The following is a 19,340-nucleotide window of genomic DNA, read 5'->3' as shown; positions in this document are numbered from 1 at the left end:
GCCTAGCCCTCCCCAGCAGGCCAGGCTCAGAGGAAGGGGTTAGAGGCACCATGCAAGGGGAATAAGATCTGTGTCTGAGCCCAATCAGTCTGTGTCCATGCCAATCTCCAGGTGTCTGTATGGGTTTGGCTCTTGGGGGAGGAGTACCTCAGCCCAGTTACTTGCTGCATCCTGCTCAAGGGCGCCCTACTCTTCCCCTGCACCTAGGGCACAGGGAACCAAGACTTGTGGCCAATCCCAGCCCACGCCTGAGAAGGGAAGATCCCCCAAGCCTCCCGCCTCCAGTGGCTTCTCCGCTGCCGCTGCTTCCACACTCCACAGGCGTCCTATTCTTGGGTGGCGCCGAAAAGGCTGTGAGGACCCAGGGGTTGGGACAGGGGCAGTTCTGCTCTGTGCAGTTGGGGGAGCATAGAACACCTAGGAGGCTTTCTGGAGGAATTGACTCTTCCCCTGCAGTCGCAGCTTCCTGGAACCATGGCCAGGAAACTGGGCCTGGATGCAGACTTCCTCCTGCCCACAACTGACGTTCTGGGCCCTGCACCCTACGACCCTGGGTGAGGCCTGCTCCCTCCTTTGACATCCTCTGTGACTTGGTCACCACTGCTGGTTAAGGAGAACCACTAGGGCCAGCTAGGGTTGGGGGACTGGCTGGGGGTTGGGAGGGTGAGAGGAGGACTTGGGTGTGTGTGCACTTGAGGCCTGTGTTTCCTAGGGCTGGCCTTGTCATTTTCTATGACTTCCTGCGGGGCCTTGAGGCTTCTTGGATTTGGGTGCAACTATTGACTGGCTTGGCCCGAGATGGACAGGATACAGGAGGGACCACAGCGTTGCCCCCAGCCCTTTGCTTGCCCCCACCTCCAGCTCCTGGGCCCATGGGCAACTGTGCCATCCTTGCCAGCAGGCAGCCTATACCCAGGTCAGTAGGTGGAGATTTATGATGTTGGTGCTTTTTGCTGCAATTGAGGCTTGTCCCTCATTCTGCTACATTTTCTCATGTGTATACAGGGCCACTGGCCCTGAGGGCCAAGTCCTAGGAAGGGAGCAGAGCCACTTCTGGCTCCTGACACCTGTTTTTGGTTGCTCTAGACTACCACCCTCACCATCAGTATCCTTGGTCTGTGAGCTGCAGGCCTGGCAGGGGCTGGCAGGGGCTAAGGCACCACTGCCAAAAGCCCGGGCCTCGCTGGTGCTATTTGACCAGGATCAGAGGGTGCTAAGTGGTCGTTGGCGTCTCCCACTTCAGACCCTTCCTCTGGACCCCAGCCTTAGCCTTGGGCAGCTGATTGGGATTCCCCAGGTGAGTGTGGAGGATGGGGACTGGGTCCTCCACGGTACAGATGCAGTACCATTTCACCTCTTCCCAGGTAGGTCAGGCCGAGCTCTTTCTTCGGCTGGTGAATGCAAGAGATGCAGATGTCCAGACACTGGCAGAGATCAATCCAGCAAGTGCCCACGAGTACCAGCACCCACCTCTGGTGAGGGCCCAACTATAGCTGAGGACCCCACAGGTGTGGCTGATGTGGTTAATAACCAGCATTTGTTGACCACTATGTATGTGCCAACCCACTACTAAATGTTTTCTGTAAATTAACTCATGTGACCCTCACATATCCTATTAGGTATGTACTACTGTGTAAGCAAGTAAGAAAATCAGAGCACAAGGTTAACTTGGTTCACAGTAAGCAGTTGACTCTAAGGTGGTCTGACGCCAGAACCTGTGCTGTTAACCTCTACATAAACCTTTTGCTAAAGATCGACCTTCTCCTTGTTCCACAGGTGCCCAACTCATCTTCACTGGAGGCCAGCTCCCTGGCCCCAACAGCTGGCTTTGTTGACCCCCCTCCTCCTGAAGACCCCCACCAGCGGCAGAGTAGAGCACAGAGAGGAGGGTTTGGGAACTCAGCACAGCTTTGACCCACCCCCACTGGCTTTCTGAGTCCAGCAGAATGAGCATATGAGTAGCTTCACAGGCACAAGACTGGGGCCTAGACTGAGGCCTGTTCTCCCATCTGCAGCTTTACTACTCCGTGTTCTGACAGAGGGTCTGGAAGCAAATACAGATGTGAACACACAACATAAGCTCCCATCACAGCTCTACCATCTTCCACAAGTACTTGGCCTTTCTTATCCTTTTGTAAAAAAGATTGATGTGAGGATTAAACAGATATGTCAGGTATTTACAGTATTGCCTGGCATATAAGAAAATTCTGAAAGGTGACTTGGAGACAGTCTTTCATTCAGCTAAAGGAACTTGATGAACTCATTCCTACCTGTTTTTTTGGCTAAAGCCAGTCTTACCGCCCACTTCTTCATCCAAATCCAAGCTTCTTCAGGACATCACCCAGGAAGCCTTCCAGGTTCTCAAGGTCACCATGAAACGGAGCTCCTGTAGCCGTATACACTTACAGAAAGACAACCCAGTCATGTTCCTCCCAAGTTGGCGGCAGGTGGGATGGTCACAAGTGAAACCTGAATTGTTATATTGGGCGTGGCCCCAGACCCCAGTGTCAGCCAAAGGTCAAAGGCCTGGTAGTCAAGAGCTCCCTCCGGGTTTCCGTGGTGGTGCAGTGGTTGAGAGTCTGCCTGCCAATGCAGGGGACACGGGTTCATGCCCCAGTCTGGGAAGATCCCACATGCCGCGGAGCGGCTAGGCCCGTGAGCCATGGCCGCTGAGCCTGCGCTTCCGGAGCCTGTGCTCCACAACGGGAGAAGCCACGACAGTGAGGCCTGAGTACCGCCAAAAAAACACTGAGCCTGTGCGTCCGGAGCCTGTGCTCCACAATGGGAGAGGCCCAACAAGGGAGGGGCCCAAAAACCCCAAAAAAAAAAAAAAAAAAAAAACTCCCTGCACCTCCAACATTGGATAGTCAAACTGCAGGTTCTAACCTGCTGTGTGTACAGTGCAGCAAAGTAGCCCTATGAATGCTGGAAATACTAAACACCTTAGGTAGTAGAGGGCAGGCACTGTTTGGAATTCAGATCCAAATACTGCCTGGTGTATAGCAATTTCTTAAAGGTCAGGTCAGGCAGCCGAGTCATGGGTCTCACACTAGCCCTGCACCCTGGACATCAGCGAGGGCCCAATAGGATGGCTTTAGTAACAGTGCCCTAAGCACCAGCACCCTTACACTGGGCAGCCAGAATTGCTGACCCATTATCCACCTTTCAACCCCACATCCCACTGAAACGCTCCAGGCAGCCCACGATCCCACTCTAAGATCTTTAAACACAAGTCTAGAGACCAAGAGCTTTTTAGCATCTTTATTTAAGAAGTCAAAACTGTGGACAGGTAACAATTCCAACTGTTGATATTTTCTGTTATAACAAATGTAACTCAACCAGCCAGCTCTCCCCCCAGATTCCTTCTTCCAACCACATCCAGAGTGTCCATCAGTCAGTCAGTCAGTCCCTTAGTCACTTTCAAACCAGAAAGCTCAATTTTCTACAATTAGCACACCAGTTTCCTCAAGGATCACTCCCCGCTCCCCAGCCCCAAGTTTTCTTCAGTTCTTTTTTCCAGGACAGGATTATGGCCCCAGTTGGAGATGAGGTGGATAACACAGGTGCCACCTAAGGCCTGGCTTAGAAGCTGTTATCAGTTCACAGTCAAAGTCCATCAAACAGTATCAGCACCAAAGAGCAAGATCTTCACCAAGTCTTGTTTTTTATAGCCCCTGTCCAGGGAGAACACCATTCAAAGTTCACAAGACAGCTGGGTTCAGAGTGTTTATGATGGAAAAAATATAGCACCATTGGAAGATAAGGGCCTACAGCCACACTTGATTTCATCACCTCCACATCAGACAGACAGGAATCTGGATTAGAACTTCCAACACAGAGATCAGTAAAGAGGAGGGAAAAAAACCCCACAAAAACCTTTGGCCACCATATAAAACCCGGAGTGCTCCAAGGCACACATTTAGCCAATATTTAAGGAAAAAAAAAAAAAAATCATCAAAGCCTCAACCTTTGCTTACAATCTTTATTGAAGTTATACAAAAAGAATCCCCCAAAAGTGAAAAAATACATTATATACAAAAACACCTTCCATTGGGAGGAAGGCTCTGCTCCCTCTCTTAACATGCAGTGCTTTCAACTGTAGCTCCAGCCTCCACTGTCCCCTCCACTGCTGCCCGGCATTCAGCCTGATTCTCAGCCTGGAAGATAAACAAGGAGCCTGGGCATAAATGACCCTACTTTAAGCCATTCTTTCTTCCACAACTGAGCAGGGCTCAGTCAGAGGAAATAAACACAGGTCCCTTAAATTCTGCTTTGCTCTCTACACTAAAAGGGCAATGACCACAAGTTATAAGGCCATTTCCTAAATTCTCTGTAATAGGGCTGACAGAGCCAGTGTTCATATATTAGAAAGAGGACCAAAAAAAAAACACTGAATGGTCTTGCCAATTAAGTGTCTTCTCATACATTCATTAGAGTGGGACCGGTGGTATGTATATAGGTTCCATTTGTCAATGAGACGTCCTATATTTTGTAACCAAACTGTTTCCTGTATGACCTCATTGTTTTTATGAAGGTTGCACTCAAGTAATCCAAACAGGGTCAAGCTGGGGAACATGCAATTAGGAGGACTGGTTTCCCCAGGCCCTGAGAACAAGGGGAAATGAGGCAAGTGTCCAAACCCTGCTTAACTGCCCACCTCCTCCTCCATGTTTTCCGAAACTTCAGTTCCACTGGAGACAGCATCCCCACTGCCTCCATTCACCTCCGGCTCTTGTTTGGCTTTCTTTGCATCATCTTTCCGGGGGCTCTCTTCCTCCGGTTTTCTCTAAAGATATAATTAATGGTGAAGGCTTCACAAGTGTGCTTAATGTTTTCAAAAGGACAACTGTAAAACAATTCCTTAACGCCCCCCTCTTCTCTATGGTGCAAAGATCCCAACACCAGGATTCACGGGGTCTCCCTGGCCACAACCTGTCCTCTGCAGAAATAGATTGGTCTGCCCAAACATACCAATTCAGCCTCTCTAATGGAAGAGTGGGCTGGGGATGAGGAATAGATCTGAACAGTAACCAACCCACAAATTTGAATTCCTACATCTGAGTCAGGAAACAAAGCAAGAGTTCAGGCTCTTCCACAAGAGAAAAAAATTACTGCCACAGGCAGAAGGCAGACTCACACAAGTTTAAGTATCAAGAGATCTGCTGCTGAATGACTACTGTAAACCTGCCAGCTTCCTAAGATGGGCTCATCTGACCAGTCCTCCTCATCACCTTTCCTGAGAGCCCTTGGGCTAAAAACCAGGAAAGTTTTGCTAGAAGACATATTCAATCAAGACCAAACTTCATTCAAATCCTCGCCTATTTTTGCAAAACGAATGTCTTATTGCACCTAGTATGAGGGGTGTTCATAGGAAAGATAGTCCTCATGCATCATTTGGAGGAAAAAAAAATGCAGAGTGAGAAGAAGACAGAAAAGAAATGACCACATATAGATTTACCTTCTTTCTGACAAGGTGAGAAATATCAGTCACACAATTTGATGAGGAAGCACCATCTGTTGACTTTCTACAGGTGATCTGGCAATAAGAAACCTTTGTTAGCAATGTACTCCTAGACAAACACTGAGGTCTAATATTAAGTGACAAAAACCACCTGAATACCCACCATGGAGACTGAAGAGCCTCCTCCACTAGGAGTGAAACCTGAAGTAGAGCTCTCCACCTGTGTGAGACATGACAAACCCAGGTGGGTCCCAGGATAGAGCCCACCAGGTGACCCACCTACAAGCAACTGTTTAAGACCTCAAATACTAGTGGCCACCATATAGTAGCAACATCACTCACCTCCTCTACTCATACCCGTGGTCACACATAGTAAGTAGCTGAGATAGAATTCAAACCCACAGTCTGGCTCCAGAGCATATTGTCTTAAGCATTAATATTTACTATTTGAGAGGAACAGTATATGAGTTCTCACATTCCCTCTGACCTCCAACTCCCTGGAAACCAAGTCATAAGTAAGATTCTTAAGCAAATGGCACGCTAATACCATGATAAAGGGCCTTCAACAATATCGAATATACTATTATCAAAACTTTAAAAGGAAACCAAACGAACCAGAGTTGCTTTCAGAGCCAATTCAGCTACATTCCCACTATGCTGGGACTCCTTTGCATCTTCTATCTTCTCTCTAATTTCAGGTAGCAGCTCCTTCAGCTCCTCAATTTCTTTCTCATATTCAGTAGGTGATCCTTCGGCCTCCTTCATATGCTCATTAAGTACAGCTAGGAAGAACAGGTTGAAGTGATCAGTAATAGGTAACAAAAAAGAAGCATTTTTTTTTAAACTGTCAATACTGGATCCATCAAAATCATTGTGGAAACAGCTGATGCTTACTCACCCATTCTCTTCTCAATGACTTCAATAGATTTGCTGAACTGTGCCACTGCTTCATCATACTGAGAGTTGTACCCATAGGCCAAGCCCAGCTGGTAGTGGGTCTCTGCAAGGAGTCGATCATGGGCTTCCAGGTACTGCTCCTGCAGGTTTAGGCAAGCCTGGAACTCCTCCACAGCTTGGATGTAATTCTCTAACGAAGAGAAAAACAGCAAGCAATACTTCTAAAATTTCAGACCATGCTGCAGGAATGTGCTCCCATCTTATATTTCATTTTTCTTTGTAGCATCTCCAGGACCCTTGACTAAAAACCATCAAAATGACTTTAAAAAACCTACTGAGGTGCTTCCCTAGTGGGGCAGTGGTTAAGAATCCACTTGCCAGTGCAGGGGACACAGGTTTGAGCCCTGGTCCGGGAAGATCCCACATGCCACGGAGCAAATAAGCCCGTGCACCACAACTACTGAGCCCGCACTCTAGAGCTTGTGAGCCACAACTACTGAAGTCTGCGCACCTACAGCCCATCTCTGCAACAAGAGAAGCCACTGCAATGAGCAGCCCGTGCACCGCAACGAAGAGTGGCCCCCGCTCACCCCAACTAGAGAAGGCTGCGCACAGCAAGGAAGACTGAACGCAGCCATAAATTTAAAAAAAAAAACAAAAAAACAACCCTACTGAGAAGGACTTCCTTGGCGGTCCAGTGGTTAGGACTCCGCACTCCCAATGCAGGGGGCAGGGGTTCAATCCCTGGCTGGGGAACTAAGATCCCACATGCTGCACAATACGGCCAAAAAGAAAAAAAGCCTACTGTCCTTTTAAAGCTAACTGCCCACAATTTATGATCAACTGAGCTAGATTTAAGGAATTAGAGGAAGATTAAGGCAGGGGCAAGGGATGTGTTACAGAAGAGAGTAAAATGGAAAATGTATTACCAGATTCAACACTAACTTCTCCAAGTTTAAGATGTGCCTGTGCAGCATAAAGCTGAGCTTCTTTCGTGTCTTGCCTAAAAGGAGGAAAGATGGTCAGAAACCTTATTAATAAGCATCTGTTGAACCCTAACTGCTTTGTCTTCAACCACCAAGCTCCCAACCTAACCCTAGAAGCACCAAGAGTTTTACCTTTTAAAAATGATCTTTGCTAAATCCAGCATATCCCAGGCAAGCTCTAGGTTCCCAATCTCCTCTTCTTCATTTTCTTGAAGAGACTGAAGTATATCCAAATCATTAGTATTAGGCAGAAGTACAGGACAGGCATCATTTGATTATAAATCTAAATGTATAATTTAGTATAGCTTGGGGGTGTGGGATGGGGAGAGACTGATACAGGATTCAAAGTTCATATTTTTCTCCCTAAACCTACAGAATGGACCCCTACAAAGTCTACCCCATATCACCTTATGTCAGTGATAGTTAGCAGTGATATGTTGGGTCATGTCCTAACTGACAGGACCCCCTGGGTTCAAATGGATCTGTCTATTCCCAGCATGAATAAAGGGTCCCCAATCCCTAACCAAGAAACAGCTACCTATAATAATCATGCCTACACTAGTAAACCAAAGTCCCACAATAAGAAAGTAGACAATGATACTGAACAAATAATTCACCTTGTTTTCAAGAAGTGAATCATTTGGTGTTTCTTCAGCCTTGTCATTTTCTTTATCCTCCTCTTCTGAGCCCTCGGTTTCTGCAAGTAAAAATTCTTCAGTATTGAGAATATTAAGGATCTGACAAGTCAAAAATTCCAATGAACATTTGTCAAATAACCTGTATTCTGAGGTAGGACAGGCCAGATACTAAGCCAAATCAGTTAACATCTGAACTGGATATAAATAATAAAGCCAGTGGTTAACAGTCTAATTCAAGTCTAATCCAGACTTAGACTGTATAATCTTATAGTGTCTATGGTTCAGAGTTTCAATGATCAACAGGCTGTGTTTCTCTTCTAAAAGTCAACCTGGACCGTTCAGATCAAAACAGATCAGCTGACTTTTATTCATGGGCTTTAGAAGCTTCCATCAACTCAACCAGAATCAGTTGGAGGCCTCAGCCAGTATTCCTGGGGTCTTTAAGCCAATTGTCAGTTAATACTAATAAGGCCAAAAAAATACCAAAAGTTAAATTACTCCAGTCCATTCAAAGCAAGAATACTCCAGAGACTAGCTTTTCCACAACAGAACTGTGAACGGAAAAGCATAGCCCTTACCAACTCTCACCAATGAGCATGCCACGCACTCCAGCCAGCTCTAGCACGTACAGAATTTGAGTGAGCAGTACCATGTTAAAATTTCCAGCCATATCAACACCATATTTCACCATATTAACAACACTCACAAGTTAACTGCCTGTAAGGACAGGCTGCTGATAAATAGCTCTACACGTCACTTAAGGTTCAAAAATGTTAAATGATTAATAAATGAACCTTTGGGGGTTCACAATTCATGAAATGGGTATAATGTGCCTATCTCTGCCATCTTTCATTAAGCATTTAACACCAGCAGAAAAGCTCAAATATTGTCTCCTAACTAAAAACTAGACCTTAGAGCCATGAATTCAGGTTAAAGGACTTTTATCTAACAATACTGCTTCAGGATGGAATAGGCACAGAAAAGTCCTATAAATTAGGACAAACTAAAGCCCTCTAAGAACCAGTTAAAGTTACAAGCTAATTATAGTTAACCTCTACAGCAAACAAACCCCATTTTATCAAGTGCCTCCCTTTTCTCCTGTTGCCTATGTAATTTGGTGCTTCTGAAATATAAGTAAGTACCCACACCACCATACACCATTATATTTCCATGCCCAAATTTCAAAGTGGTTTGTGTACTTAGTTCCCTGATGTTAGACTAGATGGGTGGTTTTACTGACTCTGACAATGAAGCCCATCCTCCACCAGAATATATGACAGGTGAAGCAGATCTTTGTATTTCTCACAATACTAAAAAAACCCAAACACCTCACCTTCCCAATTTGTAGGAAAATTTGACAAAATGTTGTTATTCTATATTATTCTTATTTATCTGGTATCTGTTCCACTCATACCAAAATGCTAAAAGTTGACATCTAATTTGGCATAAAATAGTTATTTGGAGTTTTACATCAAATTTTTAAATTAAAATTCTTATAATGGTCTGAGAAAAATATTGGTTTCTCTTGAGGAATCTGCACTACCTTCATGGAATGGTGGAGAGGGAGCTAGGTTAATGAGAAAGCCATTACTTTAAAATAACACTTTCCAACCTGGTAATCTGTACCCACATATTACTAGGAATGCAGTGAAGGCCTCAGTAAAGAGATTTGTTAAAATATTTTCTAAGCTTCTTTGAAAATGGAGTCTTTTTTGTGGTATGCCATCCTTCAGAGAAAGGGTAACAATGTTTTATAACATACCATTTCTCTGATCTTGTAGCATCTTCAAAACAGTACGGGCAGAGTTGTGCAAACCAGAAGAATGACTCTCAAAGGCCAAGTAAAGGCAATCTGCTGATTCTCTGGTTATTCTAGCATTCCCAAAGGATAGTCAGGAAGCACTACAAATTGACCTGTACAGTCTATCTGAGCATGGCCAAGCTTTATGCCTACAACATTAAAATTTTGTTCACTTACCAATCATATCTAGTGTGACAATGAGAAAAGAACGGGCTTATTATCTTTTTTTTTTTTTTAAGGGATATAGAGAGCCCAAGAGATGGCAGGAAATGGAGGTTTTAAGAGAAAACCTCTTGTAAGATTTCTGCAGGCTAGTGTTACCACGTAAATTTCTGACAAGAGGTGGGTTAAGAGAAGGGATGAAAGTTGCCTTCCTCAGTGTGAGGTATCTTGGGAAGAACAATACATTCAAATCAGATCTAGGGTCAGATTCCAGTACTGTGATGTACTGTTTGACCCTAAACAAGTCACGTAACCCCTAAGCCTCAGCTTCCTCATCACTATAACTGGAGTAATACTACCTACTTACACAGTACTGTATTTTGGAATCAAAAGTAATGTATGTGAGAGAGCTCTAACAATGTTACTTGTGAGACTCAAATGAATAGTTTTTGAACTGTGGAGAAATGACATCTCTACTGTAGCTTATTATTCAAAGTCCAACTTCAGAGAGCCAGCAGAGCTTTTTACTACTCTAGCTAATTATCATTAAAGATTAAGACATGGGAGGTTTTTTTAAATTGAGGAATTCAGTCCTGTGCTTTTCCCATAGATATCTCCTAAAGCCCAATAAGCAGCCCAATGGTTCTACCATTTAGCCAATTCACTACTGGTTACCATGCCTGTGCTGGCTGGAGTACAGGGACCTGCACATAGGTAAAAGGAAGTTTACCAGAATCAGCTACACATATTGATAATGGGTCTTTGAACATCTAAAACTTAAGAGAACTCGAAGTAGTCTGTCAGTTATATAAGTAATATATATGTGTAATAATGATTAATTGGAATATACCTATGGTTATTAATAACAACATTAGATAAATCTTATGGACAGTAGAATCCTCAAATGATAGTATAACTCAAGTCAGACGTGCCAGTTATGGAGTTGCTAATTAGAGGCTTATACATCTTGATGAAACTGAATCACAATTAGACCAATAATACTATATAAAGCATTCACACTTTATAATGTTCTAAGTAACAAAAAATTCAGTTTAGCAGCCAAAGCAAGCATGAAATGAGGGGGGAAAGCAGCAAGAGGGCTTAACCGTTAGGTTTTCTGTTATCTTTGGAGGGGGCTAATTTAACTAATGTGAATAAGCCTCTAAACACTTACTGAAGACTAAAAGTAAAGATTACCAGAGTTCTTCCACTCTGGCGATAGAACATTCAAGGGTTAACTGCCTTCATTTAAATGGCATGCCTGCTTAAGTGTATCAATTCAGTGGATTCTACTGCTCTAATCCTGATTCCTAAAGCAGAGAAAAAGGAACCAAGTGAACAGTAAATTTAAAAATCAAGAGGCATGCAAGTGAATATCCATTCAGCATTCTCTGCCAGCCTAGCCCACTATTTCCCTATCTACCCCACTTCCCACCCACCTTTATTGGCTAGTATGGTACAAGTTACTGATAGCTAGCCAAGTCTCAGATATCACAGAAAGGCCTATTTCGCAGTTAGTAAAGCGTTAGTTTATAAGCCAGCTAAAGAAGACTTGCTTTAACTTGCTCAACTTATCACCACCTTCTTAAACTATCCCCATTTTCACTTAGCCCTTTCCTAATCCAAAGGCAGACGGAAAATCCTGAATGGAAGGCTGACTTTTACCCATGATTAGTGAGTCAAATCCAGAATGTACTCCACCCACTGCAGCTCTTGCAAGTCCCGGTTACCTTCACCCTCTTTCATCTGTTCTTCTTTGTCTTGTGTTTCTTCATTAGCAGCTATCTTAACTTTGTCTTCAGGGGATTTCTCAGTAGCCCCCTGGGCTACCTTAGTCTCAACCCCATCTCCAGCTGCCTCAGACTCTTCTATAGACAGCTTAGTCTCCTCCTGGCTAGGAACCAACTCTGCCCTGACCTTCTCCTCTAGTCCTGAGCCATCTTCTGTTTCTGTCCGTCCTTCTGCATTAGTCTTCAGTTCATTGGGAGTGTGATCCCCTGCAGCTGACAGTCCATTGACTGCACCATCCTTAGGGAGAACTGGCTCCTCCTGCCCAGGCTTCTCGGAGACTTCTGATCCAGCTTCTGCAGCCGAGGCCTCTGAAGCCTGTGCTGTCACCTCTGGTGACTCGTCAGCAGGAGACAATTCTTGCCCTACCAACTGCTCAAGAACAGCCTTTCCTGGCTCACTTGCAGAGACAGCTACCTGCTCCTTTGGCTCATCCCCACCCACATCCACTGGCTTGACTGCTTCTACCTCCACTGCAGTGCCCTGCTCTTCTAGAGTCACAACAGGTTGCTCTTCTGAAGCTTCTTTTGGTTTCTCCTCTATGCTCGCAATTACTTCTCCCTGACCTCCTTTTTCTCTGAACTCTTCTTGGACGTCAGTTCCAGAAACTGATTCTCCTTCCTCAGCATCTGGTGTTTCCTGTTCTGGCTTCTTAGAAGTGACTTCAGCTTCATTCAGTCCTTCTGGTGCTGCCGTTCCTTTTCCCTCTTTAGTGGTTTCAGTTAACTGATCTGGAGTTGATTCAACTTTTTCCTGTAGTTCCCCTGCAGGCTCACTTACATCCATATCTTCTCTTCTACCCTTCTCCATATCAGTTTCCTGTTCTTTATCTGTTTCAGGCTTTACCAGAGACTTGTCTTCTGTTTTTTTGGCTTCTTTTTCTCTCATGGCGTCATAAACCTGTTCTCTCAACTCTTCCCTTGCTTCCTCTACATGGTTAAAGAACATGAAGCATAAACATGTCTTCGAGTTTAATGATAAAGGCATAAATGGAAACTAAAAATACATTCCCTTTAAACCCTCAAACAGCCTGGCTTATGTTTTAGCAGATGGCCTGCAAATTATCTGCCCCCTTGAGAAAAGCAAAGGGAAACTCCCAGCTAGCAGAGCAACTTACTGCAAAAGAAACCCAAGCTCCTTAAATTAGATATTATTTTACTTGAGCATTCTGATATCAGTTAGGTAAGAGATGCCAAGCTTTACATTCTCTTCTATACACTATATAGACCTCCATCTGATATGTAAAATTCTAGCAGCCAAACTCAAATTAGAAATTAACATTTAATTTTCTTAGACACAAAAAAATGTAAAAGGGCTCCAAAAGCACAGCCATTAAAATAACTGAGCTGTAAAGACTTTTTAAAATTCACATCAGAAAAATATTTAAGGTTATTTTAATACTTAAAACATCAATTTAAATAACCAGATTTATTTGGGAAATTAAGTTATCCCCTTACAAAAGCCTGCTATCAGTTTCAGTAATCAGCCACCTCCCCTGCAGTCTCCACCAGATGCAGGTGTCACCCCAGGAGAGATCATTCAGGATAAGGAGAGCCCTATTTCCATCACTTGTACACAAGAAATAAACGTCGCATCTCTTGAATATCACATGTAATTCCACATACCATCTATGTTATCATTATTTTCCACCAGAGTTTCTTCTTCTGTTTTTTCTCCTTCCTCCTCTTCCACATGCACACCTTCCAGGGCATTTCCCAACACACCATTCTCCATTCTAGCAGAACAAAAGGAGAAAGCACTAAAGGTATGATGGCTAGAACCTAACAGTCTTTGCAAGACAGAAACTGTAGTCCTGTATTATAAAAGCAACAGAAGAGTAAGCAAGTACAGAGAATATAAACACTCATGAAAGAAATGCAATGATCAAAACTCTTAATATAAATTAAAGCTGTAAGAGCACTGAAAGAAATAAACATACCCTTTTTATCCAGCCACCTAAAAAAGCACTGATGACTCTTATCAAAAGGGCCATATTTCCCAAACTTCTCATCCACCTACATTTCTCTAGATGGCCAAAAACATTCTGGCAAGGTTTTCATGACAAATCCTTAGAATGCTCTACAAAATTAGAAAACTTAGCAGAACTGAGATTAAATAGATTACAGAATATTTGCTACTCTGTGTACCCTCAATATATTTTATTCTGATTAATAAATTCTGGTGGAAAATACATAACAACTTTCCAACAGTTAAGACTACTTGTGAGTCTTAAGACATTTTCAAATGCCAGTGTTTTCAAATTGTCCTTCCTTCAGTCCTTCTTATGGATGACTGTTTTGGGCTAGCTGAGAGTGATTTCAAAGGTTCTCTCTCTAAATTGGACTTTGATAAATTACTGACTATTCACTAATGGAAAGACCTCTGCTTCTAATTACTGCAAAAGTCATAACCTAAGTATAACTTTACTCTTTTTATCAAGTGACTTTCAAAACTCCCATCAAGGGAATTCTCTGGTGGTCCAGTGATTAGGACTCCGCGCTTTCACTGCTGGGGGCACGAGTTCAATCCCTGGTTGGGGAACTAATATCCCACAAGCCCATGGCACCCCCCCCCAAAAAAATTCCATCAATATTTCATGCTCCTTCTAAACCCCCCTAGTAAAACCAGTCCCACTTAGCTCATGTGAAATCTCAAAGCTAGTAAACAATCTTAGCAAACAAAGAAGCAAGTTTTTAAATAGACTACTATGATACAAAACATATTACTTAAAGACCTGGCTTGAAAGACATACCTTGCCAACTCCAGAAGCGATTTCCCATAGAAAAAGAAGGCTTCTCCACATTCATTAGCTGTCTCTCCATACTTCTTACCTCTACAAAGAGAATAACAGCTAAGATCTGAATTAACATCTAGTCTAAAAATTTTTTCCCTAGTTCTTTAGCTATAAAATGACATTTCTTCTGTAACACATCCTTCTAGGAAACCAATGCTCCACTCCTCTTGCTTTGAAGTCAAGGTCCAAGGGACTTTAAGAATGAATTAATGTTGCCTGTTCTTCATCTATATAGTATATAATTACAAATTTAGATATATAATGTGCATTATATAATTAGAATATAATATATACTCTAAAAGACATCCATTTGCTACAGTTATACTATATAATCTAAGAGCCAAATTACATTAATAGGCGTTTTTCCTGGCATAAGATAGGGATCAATACGGGCCAGAATATTGTTAGAGTTAGAGGGCCTTTGGACCCAAAGCATGAATAAGGTCCATGGAAAGGCATGATGATAAAGAGTTAAGAGAATGTTCTCTGGAGCCTGACTACCTAGGTTCAAATCCTGCCTCTAACTTTTTTTTTTTTTTTTTTTTTTTTTTTTTTTGGGGTAAATGGGCCTCTCACTGCTGTGGCCTCTCCCGTTGCGGAGCACGGGCTCCGGACACGCAGGCCCAGCGGCCATGGCTCATGGGCCCAGCCGCTCCGCGGCATGTGGGATCTTCCCAGACCGGGGCATGAACTCGTGTCCCCTGCATCGGCAGGCGGACTCTCAACCACTGCGCCACCAGGGAAGCCCCCTGCCTCTAACTTTTAACCTTAGTCAAGTTACTTAATCTCACAGTACCTTAGTTTTCTCATCTGTAAAATGGAAATGTTAAGAACCAGTCAGATACTGCAAGAACTAATTAAGTTAATGTATATAAAATCATTTAAAATAATGCTTAGAAATACAGATAGCACTATATATACAAATTTAAGCTATTAATATCTAGACAGGGAAGAAGAAGAGGAAAAAAAATCACAAGTGTGATAAATGGTAAGGAGGAGGTACTTTAATGTGGAGTAAGGAAACCAGCTTTCATGGGGTAAAGGATTGGCAGAAATCATGCTAAGTCAGGCCAACTAATAGCCTGAGAGATTAGTGAGAGTAAACAGTACAACTAAACAAAAACTATTGTGATGAAGGTCATGTTTAAGGGTAGTCTACTAGATTAGAATAATGCATCTCAAATTTTCCTCCTAAATACCCTTAATGGCAGGACAGTGAGAATACTGAACTTTCCAGGAATAAGGAATAAGCTAAGAAGCGTGTTTCTATGTGCTTAATCTTAAAAACTTAGATTTTAACATTTTCATTTTAAGATAACCACATACTTTTATATAAAAATACCTAAATACTCAGCATCAGATGAAATCTGGGCCCTACCCTTAGCACACCACTGAATACCAGAACCTCAGCTCTTCAGACTCAGGTGATGATGAAGAGACCAGAGGCCAGAGGCCAATAATCTGAAAAGATTATTGCAGACATCCAGGAATAAGATTCTGTTCTAGAAGGAGTAAGGGTTGTGGGGAAAAATGGACAAATATGACCCTGAACCAAAACTAGGACAAGTTAGTTAGTTAGTGACAAACAGAAAACAAATTACCTTAACTCAGGAAAATCAAAGGCTGAAATTGGGCAGTGATTCATAAGTTTTATAGTTATAGGAATAAATTTACACATGAAAAATAATCAAGTCTTCTTAAACTCTTGCTCTTTATTCTTTTTATCCCGTTAAACAACTTTTTTTGATTCAACTTTATTAGGAACACAATATCCCATCATAGCAAAACACAGTACTTACAAAAGACTAGCTGCTTCCTGGAAAGCATTGACAGCTGCTGGAATATCCCCCATCACCAGATGTTTCTGTCCTAAACCCAATAGTTTCTTAGCTTCACTATCCACATCCAGACTGCAAGAGAAAGATTTTTTTCAAACGTCAAATACTTTTAGAACCAACATTTTTGGAATACCTGCTACATTTAAACCATAATACTTGTTTAAAAAAAAAAAAAACCATAATACTTTCTTTAATTTCTTTACCCTCTAAACTACTCTGGCAAGGCTTAGCTAACCCACACTTACCTATCACTAAAAAAGCTCACTACTAAGATATATGAATGGTAAATAAGCACATGAAAAGACGTTCAACAACATCAGTCATTTGAGAAATGCAAATTAAACTCATAATGAGATACTATTATACTCCCACTAGAATGGCGAAAATGTAAAGACTGACCACATCAAGTGTTGGCAAAGATTTAGAGCAACCAGAACTCTCATATTCTGCTGACGGGAATGTAAAATGGGAGAGTCACTTTAGAAAACAGCTGGAGAGTTTCTTAAAGTTAGATATATACCCACCATATGATATCTAGCCATTCCATTCCTAGGTATTAACCCAAGAGAAATGAAAGTATATGCCCATAAAGACACGTACACAAATATTCATAGCAGCTTTATCTACAGTAGCCAAAAACTAGAAACCCAAATGGATAAACTGTGATATATCCACAATATGGAATATCAATAAAACGGAATGAACTGCTGAAACACATAACGTGGATGAATCTTAATTATGCTGAATCAAAGATACCATACCAAAAAAAAAGTACATACAGTATCATTCGATTTAGATAATATTCTACAAAATGCAAACTCATCTACAGCAACAGAAGGTAGATTAGTGGTTGCCTGGAGAGGGAATGAAGTACAAAGGAGCATAAAGAAATTGTGAAATGATAAATATGTCCTTATCTTATGATATTGGTCTACAGGTATATACACATGTAAAAGCTCATCAAATTGCTCACTTCAAAAATGTGCAGTTTAGGGGACTTCCCTGATGGCGCAGTGGTTAAGAATCCACCTGCCAATGTAGCGGACACGGGCTCAAGCCCTGGTCCAGGAAGATTCCACTTGCCACAGAGCAACTAAGCTCGTGTGTCACAAATACTGAGCCTGTGCTCTAGAGCCCATGAGCCACAACTACTGAGCCTACATGCCACAAGTACTGAAGCCTGTGCACCTACAGCCTGTGTCCCACAACAAGAGAAGCCACCGCAATGAGAAGCCCGCACACCACAACGAAGAGCAGCCCCCACTCGCCACAACTAGAAAAAAGCCCATGGACAGACACAACACAACTCCCCCCCACAAAAAAAAAAAACCTTCAAAAAAATAATAATAATAGAAGGAGAAGACTACTTAGAATCTAGGCTAAGACCGAGGAAATAGTAGAAATGGTTAGATTCTCAATATACTTATTTTGGAATTTGCTAATGTACTGGATACATAATTTCTTGAATGAAAAAGTGATAAAACCAATGCTTTCTAGCTGGGCAACTGTAATAACAATGGACACTTACTATGTGCCATATGATAATTACACCTATATTTACATTTAATCTTGGTATCCACTTCATAAGGCTGTAACTTAGCTCCATTTTACAGATGTGAAAACTGAGAATTAGTGGCAGGGACCATCTAGATCTCTAGATCATCTAGACCATCTAGATTGAGATTTATATACAACACTGCCATTTACTGAGACAGTCAACTGAGGAAAATGCAGGTGAGGGGCAGGGTAATCTAGTTTTGGACATGTTAATTGTAAGATGCCTACTGAACCTCCAAGATATTCAAAGGAAGAGATTCAAGAAACATGTAGGGACTAGAGATACAAATGGGGTGTCATGCGCTTAAAGCCACAGGCCTGAGCTAAACTGAGGGAGATTACCTAGGGAGTGACTATTAATAAAGAAGTCATAGGACTGAGCCCTGAGAGCATTTCTACATCAGAGGCAGGGGAAATGGGGAAGAACAAGCCCTTGTCACTCCCCGTACTGAAAAAAGAATAGCTAGTAATGGAAAAAAATATAGTATCCCTGAAGCCAAATGAAGACATGTAAAAAAAGTGATCCACTGGATCAAATGTTACTGACAAGTTTAACTAATCACTAGATTAAGGAATAATATAGATGGCATTAATGACCATTAAGCAAAACCATTGCTTTTTTTTTTTTTTTTGTGGTACAGGGGCCTCTCACTGTTGTGGCCTCTCCTGCTGCGGAGCACAGGCTCCGCACGCGCAGGCTCAGCGGCCATGGTTCACGGGCCCAGCCGCTCCGCGGCATGTGGGATCTTCCCAGACCAGGGCACGAACCCGTGTCCCCTGCATCAGCAGGCGGACTCTCAACCACTGCGCCACCAGGGAAGCCCAAGACCATTTTAGAATGGTGAAAGAAAAACCTGAAGAATGTTCAGGAAATAAAAAAGGGGAAGTAAAGAAACAAAGTAACGACAACTCTTTCATGTTTTCTTGTCCAAGAAACAGAAATGAAGTAATAGGTAGAACGGGATGTGGGGGATCAACGAAGGGTTAAAAACAGGAATACAGGCTTCCCTGGTGGCGCAGTGGTTGAGAGTCTGCCTGCTAATGCAGGGGACACGGGTTCGAACCCTGGTCTAGGAGGATCCCACATGCCGCGGAGCAACTAGGCCTGTGTACCACAACTACTGAACCTGCGCGTCTGGAGCCTGTGCTGTGCAACAAGAGAGGCCGCGATAGTGAGAGGCCCACGCATCACGATGAAGAGGGGCCCCCGCTTGCCACAACTAGAGAAAGCCCACGCACAGAAATGAAGACCCAACACAGCCAAAAATAAATTAATAAACTCCCACTCCCAACATATTCTTTAAAAAAAAAAAAAGGAATACAGTTTGCCCTTCTCATCAACCAAGGATTAAAAATACTGGGGGGGGGCTTCCCTGGTGGCGCAGTGCTTGAGAGTCCGCCTGCCGATGCAGGAGACG

At 42.8% G+C, this 19,340-nt stretch overlaps 2 protein-coding genes across 5 annotated transcripts in view; one reads left to right on the top strand and one right to left on the bottom strand.

Annotated features, from left to right (window-relative positions):
• The window catches only part of CCDC17 (coiled-coil domain containing 17), a 4,288-nt gene extending 2,352 nt beyond the window's left edge, over positions 1 to 1,936 (top strand). The window contains 7 exon segments of the mRNA XM_007450380.1: positions 208 to 323; positions 457 to 554; positions 713 to 916; positions 1,087 to 1,297; positions 1,365 to 1,475; positions 1,777 to 1,844; positions 1,846 to 1,936. Of these exon segments, the coding sequence (XP_007450442.1) occupies positions 208 to 323; positions 457 to 554; positions 713 to 916; positions 1,087 to 1,297; positions 1,365 to 1,475; positions 1,777 to 1,844; positions 1,846 to 1,936 (899 nt within the window).
• A 1,302-nt stretch (positions 1,937 to 3,238) lies between these two features.
• The window catches only part of NASP (nuclear autoantigenic sperm protein), a 37,252-nt gene continuing 21,150 nt past the window's right edge, over positions 3,239 to 19,340 (bottom strand). Inside the window, exons 3-15 of one of the 4 annotated variants that reach the window (XM_007450370.1) lie at positions 16,327 to 16,437; positions 14,486 to 14,566; positions 13,359 to 13,468; positions 11,676 to 12,662; positions 7,962 to 8,041; positions 7,477 to 7,562; positions 7,288 to 7,361; positions 6,360 to 6,548; positions 6,077 to 6,243; positions 5,625 to 5,681; positions 5,459 to 5,536; positions 4,658 to 4,786; positions 3,239 to 4,157 (exon numbers count right to left, since the gene is read on the bottom strand). In XM_007450370.1, the coding sequence (XP_007450432.1) occupies positions 4,077 to 4,157; positions 4,658 to 4,786; positions 5,459 to 5,536; positions 5,625 to 5,681; positions 6,077 to 6,243; positions 6,360 to 6,548; positions 7,288 to 7,361; positions 7,477 to 7,562; positions 7,962 to 8,041; positions 11,676 to 12,662; positions 13,359 to 13,468; positions 14,486 to 14,566; positions 16,327 to 16,437 (2,230 nt within the window). In that variant the 3' untranslated portion in view covers positions 3,239 to 4,076. The remainder of the gene's footprint in view (positions 4,158 to 4,657; positions 4,787 to 5,458; positions 5,537 to 5,624; positions 5,682 to 6,076; positions 6,244 to 6,359; positions 6,549 to 7,287; positions 7,362 to 7,476; positions 7,563 to 7,961; positions 8,042 to 11,675; positions 12,663 to 13,358; positions 13,469 to 14,485; positions 14,567 to 16,326; positions 16,438 to 19,340) is intronic. The other 3 variants (XM_007450371.1, XM_007450373.1, XM_007450372.1) reach the window with 3 other exon arrangements.

The sequence above is a fragment of the Lipotes vexillifer genome, unplaced genomic scaffold, assembly GCF_000442215.2.
Source record: "Lipotes vexillifer unplaced genomic scaffold, Lipotes_vexillifer_v1.1 scaffold961, whole genome shotgun sequence".
Classification (NCBI taxonomy): Eukaryota; Metazoa; Chordata; class Mammalia; order Artiodactyla; family Lipotidae; genus Lipotes; species Lipotes vexillifer.
This window is presented reverse-complemented; position numbering and strand designations above follow the sequence as displayed.